Genomic DNA, 14,381 nt, shown 5'->3' with positions numbered 1-14,381 from the left:
TGTACTAGATCATGGTATAGACAATTTCTTGCCATGCTTCAGTTCACCGAGAATGTCATGAGTAGGATTAGCCTCTAGGTTTTTAGACAAGCAGCACACAGAACATTTCTCAAGTGATCTCATAGTACTATTCTCGTATCTTTCTGCCTTCAAAACCAAATTACCTCTGGGTGCTACCCGTAAGTCCCATTTCCCTTCTGTTTTGCATGTCTATTTCCTGAAAAGCAGAAAGACAGCTCAGTTTTCAGCTGCCAACTTTGGGCTGTATGCACAAAGAAACTATAAAGTGCTCTGGGTAAAAATACAGCTCAAGATGCCTCCCAACACGGGGAAGTAAATCAGAACTGCAGACACGTTATTGCTCTGAAGAGGTTATGGTAAAGATCTTAATAGTGACTTAATAGATTAAAATTCAAGCTTCACAGTGCTGGTAACATTTCTTCCGTGCACAACAATATCTATGCTTTATATCTTTGGATTTGGTTTCAAATATTAAAGGTAGAAGATTAAATCTGCGTTTGCATTCTGCAGCCTGACATGTGGCCCAGGGATTTTTGGTGAAATCATAATATATTGGAATATAACACCCCGTCATCACACAGAATTTATTGAGACGTCGGGGACCTTGACAATGCGAGACAGGCAGTGTGCAGCAGTGGTTCTAATACAGGTACAAGAGATTTTACACCAGTAGCTATTTCAGGTTCTTCCTTTTATCTAGCCAGCATCTTGATTAGAAACTAGTTATACCTCTCTACCTGGAAATGGTTAATTGGTTCTTCTCACTAGGCTGTCGATGATAACCGTCCTGAGGAGAAGCATTACTACACATTTGAATTAACTGGGATCAGTGATGGAGGACTCATAAATGAATCTAGCAGCACAGCAAATATTACCATGGCCGACAGTGATTTTCCATACGGAGAGTTTACATTTTCACGAGAAATATTGCTGACAACAGAAGAAGAAAAATGGGTATATGGTTAAAATTACTTCTTACGTAAAATATCGATAGATATCAATATTGTCGGTAGATTTATACTTAACTTTAGGAAAAAAAAAAAAAGGCAGAGATTTATTCTGCATTTATCATAGCATAGTCCATCTGAGGCTTTTGGTGTTTTTAATACTCTGAGAAAGATGCCTGTCTGTTAAATTATGTGTATTCTGCACTTACTGCAGCAAATCGTTACCTGGCAGAACCGTTGAGAAGGTGCCTATAGAACAGTCTCAGAATGGTAACAGAAAAGCAAAGCCATTTTTTAAAGCAAATGTCCTCTCTCCCTCAGGTTAACATCACTGTTTTGCGTTCAAGGGGATCCTATGGCAAAGTGCGTCTTTGCTTCCAGAGAATAAATGGGACTGCAGAGGAGGGAGCTGATTTCACCCCCACAGTAAGGGAACTGTTATTTGAACCACATGAGGAGAGTAGAATGATTTCGGTTGAAATTCATGATGATGACTTTCCTGAAGGTCCTGAAGACTTTTCAGTGATGATTACCAAAGTGGAACTCCAAGGAAGGTCAAGATAAAATTAATTATAAGATAAAATTAATTAAAAGCAGGAGATCAAACTGTATTTGGAATCTGATCTACCTGCATAAAGGCACCGCTGGATTTCAGGTGTTTTACTGTAAAATTTCATATGGCAGCTATAATAGTAATAATAATACAAATTGGATGTATGGCAATCCAAATTCTTTCAACATTAATTTTAAGATTTTGCTGATTAAGATTTATTAAAGCTGAAAGTCCATCCATTACATAGAAGTTGTCAAATCACATGAAACTCAAAGAAGAAGATAAAATGTGAAAGAAAAAGCGAAAGATCCACATTTCTGTGAAAAAACTGCCAGTTTTGCAGATATAGTTTGAAAAAGTGTGACCAAAAATCTTCAGTGGTAACTGTCAGAAAATAAAAGTATTTGTGGTAATTGAAAATTGTCATACTTGCATTACAATACTTTTGCAAGATTTTTTTTTTATGTAATATTCCTTTTTATGTTCTTGCAAGTGGATTTGATTTCACCGTAAAGGAAAATGATCTACAGATAGATCAACCCCCAGTAATAGGAAATATCTCCACAGTACGAGTCACTATAGCAAAAAGTGATAATGCAGAAGGCATCATAGAATTTGATCCACAGTATATCCTTCTACAGGGTAAGTTTTCACTATGGTTTAGAGGATAAGCCTGTGGCTCTCTCACAAATTTTGAAATAAAATAACTTTTTTTCCCAATTTTTCTTGAAGTGCAAGAGGATGCTGGATTACTCATGATTCCTGTTGTGAGAAAGCGTGGAATGTATGGCGATGTAACAGCCGATTTCCTTTCTCGAAGTATTTCTGCACTTCCGAACGTTGACTACATCATCCATAATGATTCTGTCATTTTTTATCGTGGCCAGAACCAGACTTTTATCTATATCTCTATCACAGATGATGAAGAAAGGTAATTATTTTTTTCAGATATTTATTCACTAATCTACTTCTGAGAAACCATTTTTTAGCGCGTGCAGTATGCCTATCAGCAGAGTTTGAATTGAAAAGCAAATTTCTGCAGCCCTGAAATATTTAAAGGGAGGGAAAAGAAGCTATTATTGGAGTTTCATAGTGCCTGTTAAATTTTATGCAAACAACTACATTCTTTTTACCTAGATTATCAGAAAGTTTGGGTGTTAATAGTACTGCTGTGAATAATAAAATGTTTTGCTGATTTTTTTTTTTTTTTTTTAAATTTAGCACATGTGGAAAATAAAACAATATTTTTATTTCAGATATCACCATTCTCTGCAAATGGGGGGAATCTTCTGCTGTATGCTTACAGAGATGACTTCTGTATATCTTTAAACAGATCCAGCTGGACGCATGGTTGAATGACAAATCATAATTTTAATTTTTTGTTCTTGTGTGTCTCAGAAGGTCTTTTTTTCTGGTTTTTTTTTTTTTTCCATGCAGCGAATTTGCAGAGCAATTTGAAATCCAGCTGATGGGGGCCACTGGTGGAGCAGCCCTTGGGCTCCATCTACTGAGCCAGGTCACCATTGCCAAAAGCGACTCCCCCCAGGGCATCATCTGATTTCTCAGCCAAAGTCGAATTACTCTTCCCAGCCCCGATACACCGACAACAGTGTCGCTGGTGCTGGAAAGGACAGGAAAATTGTTTGGGGAGACACAGGTGGGCCCTGGTTCTCAAAAACGGAGTGTTTTCCAGTGACAAGGCCAAAAATCTTCTTTTTTTGCCGTCAGGGGCTTCCTTGTGACTGATTTCTAATGGGATAGTTGCAGCTTTTCATTAAGCGTGAATTCTCTATAGTTGCAGAAGAACAGAAAATATTGTTACTTTTTGGATCTTCTCTTTGTCCTCCTGCTTTTCTGCTTTTATTATGGTCTGGTGTACTTTATTTTGAACTATCTCCCAATCCCATTGAAAATATAGTTAATTTCATGCACCACCGCTAATTTAATTTAACTCAGTTGAATTACTTCCTGAAGCTGGTCAATTTATTTTTATTTTCAGTAAATTGTTTACTATGAGGCCTCTAGACTTTTTTTTAGTCTGTACGTATCACTGCCAAAGTGAAAGTATAAATATGAACCAAGATAAGGCTTCCACAGTCTGGGCAAATGATTGGAAAATTGGCATTAAAGGCCATGAGCTACTGCTCTCCTCATGTGAAAATTGCCGTGGTCTTCTTTGACTTTTCCTAGAAGTCATTGAAGAAAACTGAAAAACAATTAAGTGTCAAAATAATAATTTTAAGATGCTGAATAGGACCCCTTCAAAACCAATCTAATTTGTGGGAAATTTTGAAAATATTCTAGCTTTTAATCAGCCTGAGGAAGTGTGAATCGTGATTTGAGGCATTAAAAACTTCGATTGCAGAAAATATTTGTCGTTTTCAGTCTTGATAACACACTTGCCAGGGAATGTTTCTGGTCAGGATACTTATTTGGTGAGCTTTTCAAAACAAATTGTGAAAGGAAGAGAAAAGTAAACTGGCCTGTGCATTTCCTGTTACGTGCTACAGAAACCTCAGTTGATTTTCTTTTCTGTAACTAATATCTAGAATTTAATAAAATGGCATTGTGGCTAACTAGCACTTCAGAATTTCTATTTTTAATGTTTATTTTTCTCCAAAGGATTATATATTTTCCCACATGTAATCAATTATTAATATGTTGTGTTCTGTAAAAAGAGCACATATTTAAATGTAGCTTGTTAGCAGATGCAAGAATTTTTATGTCGCTTGTGTTACTCTGTCACTTCCCCCGACCCGGGAGACAGTTATAATATGTCACTACTGTAAATCTGAAACTGGTATCTTCCACAGATTAATTGGGACATCTTGGGACCCAATTCAGAAGAGCTTTTATCTCCCCTGAATAGTGACATGGGTGACCCTGTGAACGGATCATTCTATTTTGGAGAAGGGGAAGGAGGGCTGAGAACTATTAATCTACAAATCCATCCTCGTGAAGAAGTTGAAGTTCAGGAGATCTTCATTATTAGGCTGAGCCTTATGAAAGGTGAAGCAGAACTAGATCCTAAGGCAAACAGCATTACACTAATAGTAAGTCACTATTGCTTTTCTTTCTCTTGAGATCTCTGTTATTGGTATTTATCCTGCAAAGCTTTGAAGGGTTATCATAATGACTGAATAGCTTGTCATTTGCCTCTTTTTTTTTTGCCTCCCCTACTACATGGGTTTGATGGTCATGGTCAATGGGTCAGAGTCCAGTTGAGGCCTGTATCTAGTGCAGTCCCTCAAGGGTCAGTACTGGGGCCTGTATTATTCAATATATTCATCAATGACTTGGATGAGGGAACAGAGTGACTGTCAGCAAGTTTGCTGATGACACCAAGCTGAGAGGAGTGGCTGACACTGGAAGCTGTGCTGCCATTGGGAGACCTGGACAGGCTGGAGAGTTGGGCAGGGAGAAATTTAATGAAATAGAACAAGGGCAAGTGTAGAGTCTTGTGTCTGGGCAGGAACAACCCCAGGTTCCAGTATAAGTTGGGAAATGACCTATTAGAGAGCAGACTCTCTCAGACTCTCTTCTAAATACTGATGTACTCTTGAGTCTTCTTAAGAGGAGAAAACTCAAGAGGAAGAACTAATTGATACATTCCCTATAGCATCTAGCAATGAAAATCTCAATGTTTCAAACAAGAATACTATTCACTTTACATTTCTGATTGTTTAATTTTTTTTTATTCAATTACTTCCTTAAAGATACAGAAGTTTGGTGATCCCAACGGAATGGTACAGTTTGCTCCTGAATCGTTAACTGAGAAAAACTTCACAGAACCCTCTACAGTGGAAGGGCCACAAAGTATTACACTGTTTGTCAGACGAATCCAGGGCACCATGGGAAACATAACGGTATTCTCACTCTCTTCCTAATCAACATTATAATCTGAAATAATCCTCTGTATCAATGCATGGAGGGAGATCTTATTCTGTGCCTTTCAATTGCGTATTTCTCAAATTTTGAAATGTCGCCTTTTAGACTGAGTTTAGCAAGGGCTCAGCTCTAGTAGTTGTGGTTTGTAGAGTCAGATTCAGTCTCCCCTGGTCAGTGAAAAAACCAGAAAACCAGCACTGGAGTGCTTGTCTTGCTTTCTCTCTCCCTCTGCTCCTGTGCTTTTGATGGGAGAACAGGAGAGACCAGACTTTCATAGTGAGCTTTCTTTGGGATCCTCACAATTTACTCTTTTTCAGCCATATGTAAAGGTAAGAATCAGACATTTTAGAATCATCACTTACATTGTCTTTACCTAAAGTTGTTTACAAGTCAGCATTTTCACAAGTACTCATTTATTAAAAAAAAAAAAAAAAATTAATAAAAGCATCTAATGTGTTTAATGAGAACTCTTCACACCTTTCTGTTGTGAGGAATTCTGGAAACTGGAAAAACAGCAAGGATATCTTGGTGTAAAAATAGAAATAATGTCAAGCAATTGTTCAGAGATTCCGTATAGTTTTACGTAGGTGTCCAGAAGATATACAAAGGTAATCTTTGCATTCACAGTACTGCTGGAAGAACAACACACCACTTTGTAAGATAGTCTATGTGCTTCTTTCTATGCATACTTAAACAAATTTGTATTTTACCCATTTAAACCCAACCTATTCCGTATGCAATCTATACTGAACCAGGAATGTGAAAGTTTCCGACTCTGTGGGTGATATTGCCTTCATTTTGTGAATTTTCTAAATAAATTTCAGGTTTACTGGGAAATACGTCGTGAATCTGACATCACGGGTGACTTTCTTAGGACAGAGGGATCTGTTGTCATTGCTGACCAGGAGAGCACAGCTGAGATAATCATCTACCTGTTACCTGACGATGTTCCAGCACTGGATGAGAACTATGTGGTGCAGCTGATTTCAGTAGAAGGTGGAGCAGATTTAGACCAAGAGAAAAGAATTTTGGAAATCAATGTGTTTGCAAATGATGACCCCTATGGAGTGTTCGCCCTGTACTCTGACCAGCAGTCAGTACTCGTAGAGAGGAACCTGGATCGGTGTGTTCAGATCAATGTAACTCGGCATGCTGGGGCATTTGGAGAAGCAATTGTTGAGTACCATATCACATCTCATTGTGAAGAAGCACTAATTGAGCCTGAGAATGAGGTGGGATACCTCACAATAAAAGACGGTGCCAGCTTTGGAGTGCAAAGAGTGCCAATAAGCAACCAGGTCTGTATTATCCTTTTAAGTCATGTGGTATCTATTGTTTCCATTTGTGTTCATCACAATACAAATGTGCTGGAATAAGGTACTAAACTCTCAATACTGTCCACTGTCAAGAAGCAGAAAAGAGAGTTTTGGTATAATGAATTTCCTATTTATGGACTAGAAGTGGGTTCAAATATCACATTTTCAGGTAATAACTGCAAAATCACTCTATGCATGTGTTCAAATATCCAGTGTTTCCTTCCATCATTGCTTTGTGTTACTATCAGTTCAATATTTTGTTATTTTATGTATTCCAATATTCTTTCAATTTCTCTTTTGCATTGTAAATAGTGATGTGTTAGTGCTGACTCGTGAAGCAGCAGATAAATTTACCTGCATTTCCCAGTGTTCCCTGGTTGTTTACTATTATCATTATTACAGTCTTCCATCCACGCTTACATCCTTTTACATTTGTCTTGCATCTTATTAACCCTAAGAGTTAAAATCAAGCTGAGACCCACTATGTTAGGTACAATTCATTAAAATGGCAATACACGCTCTATAAACTCATCTTTCAATTAACTGCTGGTAAATTACAATCACAATATTGCTGTTTTAACTGTGTTTCTTTATAGAAAGATAATCAACAAAACGCTTGACTTGAAAACACTGCTTTTTCATGCAAACAACAAAATCTGCTGATTTTTCTGCCACTTAACTCTTTGAACCGGTGGTTATCGTGTTTTCAGTGGAATTACATTGCCACCATTTTAATTGCATTCTTCCTCTCAAAGGCGTTTATTGTACTGGGCTTGAATTTTACCCTGGAACTGACTAACGTAAGCCTGGTTGGGACAAGTGCCAAGGATGTGCCTAAAATATTAGGAAAGGCGAAGTCAGCCATTCTGCTTGTTCCTGAGGAAGCTGCCAATTCACAGGTCAGTAGACTGACTGCAGTGTAATTTTCTACCGCAGAAGGAAGGTACGCTTCATTACAAAAGGCAGCCGCTATAAGAATTCAGTTTGCTCCTTAAAGTTTTCATCATTGCAACCAATTTAATGACCGACAAGACTGTTCCAGTTATTACTTGTACTGTATATTGTCTTTTCTCTGATACAAATTCATACAGAGATGTGTAAATGCAGTTTGAAAAGGTCTCTTCATCTATAAAATGTAAATAGCATAAATATGATGATTTACTTATACTTTTGTTTACATGAAGTGGAAGTTCTGAGACTTAGAGGAAAATAGCGAGTTCTGGACGATGTTATTCCTTTAAGTACAGCAGCCCCAAAGTAGATAAGAGCATGCATGCAGTATCACGTGCAAAAAGAAGTGGAGGTCATGCTGGGTTTTAATGCAGTTGACAGTACCTTTGACTAATCACTGAGTGGGGAATTTTCCATTTGTCTGCTTTGTATGAGACAGAAAAAATATAATATACCTGTTCCAATATGGTATATGTGCTACAGTTCCCTTTTTATGTGGCAAGCAAAGACAAAAGCATGCTGAGTTTTTGTCTCCTAAATTTTACTGAAGTTTTTATGTAACGATTTTAATTCTCTTGACACACTGTTTTGTCTTTCAGTTTGTAATTGAACTTAATTCCAATGGTATTTCTGTAAACATTGTTTACTACCATACATCCACTTATAATTTTAGAATGTGTGAATTATCTTTTCATTCCCATTTTTTGGTCAAAGAAAGAAAAGTACATCATACTATCAAGAATGTTTTTGTGAACAATGTAATGTGACAACAACTTACTTTCACTGGATAGACAAATAATACTTTATTTTAGACCTATGTGTATCTGTATGACACCACAGCCATTGCATGTGAGCATTAAGGGCAGGTTGGTTTGTTTTCCTTTTGAAAGACAGACACAAAATGCTATATTCAGTGTTCTCAGTACCAAAATGTCATTCATACTGGTTCCTTTTTTTCCCTGATATCTAATTCTCAGAAGTCTTAAGATTTAGAAATGTTGAAGAGTTGTGAAGAAGGCATTTATATATATAGATATATATACAAACATATATAGACATGTACATACATATATTTATATGCACGTGTAACTACTGTTAAGATGCCTACCTTACAAAATATAGTACTCTTTCATATATGTTATTGTCCACTTTTATTCCATTTTCTATAACAAAAGCCACTGTGTTTCCACAGGTTGGCTTTGAATCTGTGATTTTACGACTTACAGACATTATAGCAGGGACAGGCCAGGCTGTCATCACCAGAAAAGGAGCTTATGGCTCTGTCATCTTGAGCTGGATCTCAGAATACCCAGCAGACCTGATCACCGACTTTGCCTAGTCAGACAATATTACTCCTCTGTTTGGTGAGTAACAGTCTGAGGAAACAGCTACGAAAGTTGCATAAGTGATGATACCACCTTTTAGTTATATATACCTCTGTATGCTTTCTCTATTAATAAGGAGTCATTAGATTGAAATGGTATGGTCTAATTTTTAGCTATAAGGGATGTGTTAATTTTATAAGCAAAAAAACCCTTCAACTTCATAGACATTACATGTCTGGGAGGCAGGCACGATGCTGTGGCCATGAAGGACAGCTTCATATAGGAAAGACCCTTATCCAGTTTTCTTCTTCTTAAATGGAGTGGAATTGTGATTAAAGTCTGTACTTTAGCGCATTCCCAGATAAAAAGAGGATTCCTATTGGATTATTTTGACTTTTGCTCTCTCTCACTCTCTCTTTCCTTCAGGTACTGTTGCATTTTCCTCTGGTGAGCAAAGTAAAGTGATTTCATTTCAGGCCACTCCAAGCCGAAATAAATGTGAGTCATTTGCCATCACTTTAACAGCAGCGCACAGCAATGTGTCTGGTGGGGCTCGCCTGAGGTAAGGATGCTACTTGTATTTTTGAGTCACACCAATGCCATAAGAATTGTGACCTGTGTACAGATACAAAACTTATACAAATCCCTGTTGTTATTATTATAGGCAGCTAGTAACTTGTAGTCCATTCTTTGATAAATTTGTATAGCTTGTCTCAGGTGAGAACAAAGTGATCTAGATCTGACCTGTTCAGAACTGAGGCTTTTATCCAACTCCAGTCTATTTCATAGGTGCCTAGAATAACGGAGACAGTCAAGACAATGAAGATCAACAGTTTTAGCCGGGAAGCTGAAGACTGAAAACAACTCTTAACAGTTTTCATTCGTGTCCCTAAAAATCCATATTTAGAAGGTCTTACATAACAAATTATTTATAATAAGAAAAATAAAACAAGAAATGTTCTGAAAATACCTAATTTATATAAAACCTCCTTTTTATTTTTTAAAAAAAACAAAACCATTATGTTTAATGTAGTTTTCCATCTCAGATAAGTTATCTATTCTTCAAGCTATTTTATTTTCATTCATCCTTAGCCATTGATAGCTAGAAGTGGTATAAAAAGAATGGACATGGAGTAACACCACGTATGGAGAAAGGTTTTGGCTTCGCCATGTTACAATTACAGTGGCAAATCTGAAGGAAGTCAGGAGTGAAATGGATGGATAAATCCTGAGATTGAGCCCTTCTCCTGGGCTTGTCTGTCCTGTGGACTAGTGTCCTCAGAGCCCCTATTTACCCTGTGAATCAAATACATTAAATATGTGAGGATGACCTTTCCTAGAAAACTGAAGATGACATCCCATGGAGGGTAAAGGTGACTTTGAGGAGCTTTGGGCTCCCTTAGTGGTGGAAATGGTCTAGTTTTTTGACCAAAATCACTGTAATTTTAGTGCCATTTGATAGCCTCTAGCACTGAATAATAGATCAGTTCTGTAGACAGGTATAAGACACAAGATTTAACGAAGAGTTTTGCCTCTATGCTTATTTTCTAATAAGAAAGGGATATATTTAATATGAATGAAGTAGAGCTTAAGTTTATATTGATCATAGGGCTCAGATCTGGAAAAAAAATTCCTGTGAGGGGGCAGTTAGTATTTCAAAGCCTCACTGTAAGTTTTAAAATAACTTCCTCTCATTCTCTAGCTTCCTGGCTCTAACTGTAGATCTGTTAAGATCTGTCTATCCCTCAGTTTTCCTTTGAAATGGGAAGTTTGTTCTATAGATACAACTGGTATTACTCGGGGTGGCTGTATTGTAATATATCTTCTTTCATTGTGTCCACAACAGAAAAACATCATACTTTCCTTTGCTTCTCCATTTTCTCAGGAAGACTTTATTTTATTTAAACTTTACTCTGTATCCTGTGCTGATTTGGGTGCATTGCATCTGAGGAGGGCTGTTCGATCCTATTATTACCAAATCATTTTTCAGGCAATCATGTTACATCTTGCTTTGGTATGGTTGCTATTTCTTCCCTCTGCTATTAGACATTTGTTTAATCCGCTTTCTTAGAGCCATCATTGATTGTTCACTGGCAATTATTCTGCTTTAATGTTTTACTTTTCTTCATGCGTCATATTTCCTCTGTCAACTTTGGTGTCCTTTCTGTTTCAGATCGGGTTTTACAACAGCTGAAATTGAGCCAATGGGGATCTTCCAGTTTGCTCTTAACTCAAGGTCTCTTTCAGTTGAAGAAGGTGTTCGGACAGTCACACTACATGTCCAAAGATTGTTTGGTTTTCAAAGTAATCTCACTAAATTGACATATCAGACCATTCCAGGAAGTGCCAAACCACTAGAGGACTTGGTACCCATCTACAATGGAGAGCTTATGTTTTTACATTTTCAGACAAATGCTGTGATAGAAATATCAATAATTGATGACTCTGTCTGTGAAATTGAGGAATTTTTTTTTGTAAATTTGACTTGTGTGGAAATTTTGGATGTTCAACCTGTGAATCTTGCCTGGAGTCCACGTCTGAATCCAGCTTTCAGTGTTGCAACAGTTAATATCCTCGCTAATGATATTCTTCATGGAATACTAAGTTTGGGGCCAGAGTTTATTTATGTTGAAGAAGATGTGAACAACAGTACCCCCAACACAGCGATACTTCGTATCAGAAGGACCAAGGGTTTTACTGGTGATGTTGAAGTAACCATTAAAACCTTTGGGGGAGTGAGTGCACAAAATGGAGCAGATTCATATCCTTTTGGAAGCGTTTATGGAAGATCCAACTTCACTTGGGCAATGGAAGGGGAAGATTTTGAGGAACAGTCAGTCTCTTTGACTTTGCTGGATGGACAAAGAGAAAGCAGGGTGTCCATAAAGATTTTTGACGATGATGAGCCTGAAGGACAGGAATTGTTTTATGTTTTCCTCTCAAATCCTGAATATGGAGCTCAGATTGTAGAAGGAAAGGATGAATATGGATTTGCTGCTTTTGCAACAGTAATTATTGCAGGTAATATTATTTCCCCGGGAAAATTAATAACAGTAAATAACTATGTTTTCATAGCAATTTTCATGTAAAGATTGGCAATCTATTTGACGATAAGCAGGGTATTCTATTGTGAAATCTTGAGTTTTCCAGAGCAGAGGAAGCATCTAATGTACAAAGCTACTACGCGTCCCTTAGCAACGTAGCTCAAAATACATTTAGAGATTATGCTTATCTCTGTTCTTGCCCTGTTTTACTCGTTAAGGGAAAAGGCTAATCTTGAGTAGTTTTTATGTAGATCCAGTAGCATTGCAGGCATTTTAGATTTTTACTTTTGCCATTTTGTCACTTTTACATACAATGGGGTTTGTGCAAAGTATCAGTCTCTATATTGACATTCAGCATGCACTGGTAAGTAAAGCCATTGCTACCTGTAAAGGAGAAATCCTTTAGTAACAAGATTTAACGGGACACTGTGAAGACATTAGCTTCCCCTCATTAAACCTGGATTCTTTTTCCATACACTGCTGTTTTGCCAAAGATGTTTACATTCCCATGAGAACAGTGAAGTATTGTGCAGCTCCATACTTGCACACACTGAATTAAAGATGCAGAAGAAAAGCTGATGTGACGATTTGGAAAAATTAATGGGTTCAACAAGAATATGAGTGGGACGAATAAGAAAGCTGTCCTTGGAAGCCCATCTTCATCCCGTACCCTACTATATCTGCTTTCAAAAATACTTATTCTACTGGTTAAAATAAAATTTAGAAATGCCAACATTTAAAGTTCTGGATAACTATGTAGTGTAAATTAAACCCAGAAATATTATAATAAATTTTCTCAAGGTGTCCCCAGATGATACTTTGTAGCATTGTTTTGATACCTATTTTAAACTTTTTTTAGTGGTTATTCAGATGAAGGTTATAATTTAGTCTCAGCTTAACTTTCTTGCTTACTTTCATGGACTGTTTCCTATATAGGAAGTGATCTCCAGAATGGCATTTTGGGATTTGTTCCAGAAGTACAAAGCGGTCTCGTACTTGATGAAGACTCGGAGAACAGAGAGGTGCTGCTGATTGTCACAAGGCAACCAAACAGGTGCAGGCAACAGCCGATTCGAATGTGCTTCCCACATGTTGTAACATGCTGTGTTGTTAACCACAGGAGCTGCTGTTAGTGGAAGAGTTTATCAAAGAGTTTTAAAATAAATCTGCCTTTCAGCTGCTTTAGTAACTTCTCAGAAGTTGATGAACTGGCTTTAAGTTGTGAATGTGATTAGGTCTGTCTCTCTACTGTGATAAAGCAGAGACAGGAAAAACAAGTATTTTCCAACTTACACTATAAGGCTACAAGTGTGAAAGATTTGCTTGAGTTAAAATATTTGCCCTGCTCGAGGTGTAATTCAAGTTCTCAACTCCCCGTGTAGTACAATGTAGGTATGAATACTAAAATGAGCAATTAAGAACGCACCTGAGTGTCAGCACTATGATAATGTTTTCAGTCACACAGACACTATATTTTACTAATTAGCACATATATATATATATATATATGTATATGTTGCACATTTATGTGTACTTTTAATCAAATATGCTCAAGTACTTCACGTTCCTTAAACTTAGAGGAAAGACAAATCCTACCTGGTTTTCCAGGCGAATGATTACTGTAGTATTAAGGAAGGTACACGGGCAACTCCCTTCCAAGAACCAGTGTCTCTTATGCAGCTAATGTCATGTTTTCTGAAATAAAAATTGAGAATAATCTAGCTCCGTGTAATTGCTTTATTTTCTTCCTGTGTGATGTTTTTGTGATCTAAACACATGTCAGGTGAAGGAATTTAAATTGAAAAAGAGAAGTTTTCATCCTATAGCAGTTTGTTCCCTGGTGATAAGCTTTGAATCATAACAGAAAACGTGTGTTACCTCCGTGGTTTATGTTTCCTAAAACAATAGTGATCTCCTTCAGTACATATATACTCTCGATTTGCTTATAGGGCTTTTGAAGAGGTGAAGATCTTTTGGCGTGTGACCTTTAATAAAACAGGTGTTGTCCTTCTGAAGGATGGCGTGAACTTGGAGAATGAACTTGTATCCGTGGTGGGATCCACTACCTGCATGGCAGGTCAAACGTTGTGCAACATTTCCATTGAACTAAAGCCTGATAACGTAAGTAATTATTACTCATTTGTGTATAGCCCTGTGGTGTTGAATTGCAGCTTATCAAGACTGAAAAAAACCCTCTGATCTGGAGGAAGTGATGTGTGGGACACAGTCTGGAGATGGTAACTTGACATCTGCTCAGCTCTTCTGCAAATACATGTTAATTTACAGGCTTGTGCTGCGTCCATGGTGACTGCTAAAAACTTGGGAAGATGAGTATT

At 37.3% G+C, this 14,381-nt stretch overlaps 1 protein-coding gene across 1 annotated transcript in view; it reads left to right on the top strand.

The window, feature by feature from the left end:
* LOC308044774 (adhesion G-protein coupled receptor V1-like) overlaps positions 1-14,381 on the top strand; it is a gene marked incomplete at both ends in the record, with an annotated part of 30,833 nt that overhangs the window by 6,567 nt on the left and 9,885 nt on the right. Inside the window, 17 exon segments of the mRNA XM_080351640.1 lie at positions 532-670; positions 790-975; positions 1,290-1,522; positions 2,015-2,163; positions 2,254-2,452; positions 2,959-3,076; positions 3,080-3,178; positions 4,335-4,574; positions 5,238-5,387; positions 6,234-6,707; positions 7,481-7,624; positions 8,869-9,012; positions 9,016-9,040; positions 9,428-9,563; positions 11,175-12,022; positions 12,982-13,099; positions 13,995-14,166. Of these exon segments, the coding sequence (XP_080207766.1) occupies positions 532-670; positions 790-975; positions 1,290-1,522; positions 2,015-2,163; positions 2,254-2,452; positions 2,959-3,076; positions 3,080-3,178; positions 4,335-4,574; positions 5,238-5,387; positions 6,234-6,707; positions 7,481-7,624; positions 8,869-9,012; positions 9,016-9,040; positions 9,428-9,563; positions 11,175-12,022; positions 12,982-13,099; positions 13,995-14,166 (3,574 nt within the window).

Source organism: Nesoenas mayeri (genome assembly GCF_963082525.1).
Source record: "Nesoenas mayeri genome assembly, chromosome: 11".
In the NCBI taxonomy this organism is placed as follows: Eukaryota; Metazoa; Chordata; class Aves; order Columbiformes; family Columbidae; genus Nesoenas; species Nesoenas mayeri.
The sequence above is the reverse complement of the archived record's forward strand: the minus strand, read 5'-3'. Positions and strand labels throughout refer to the sequence as shown.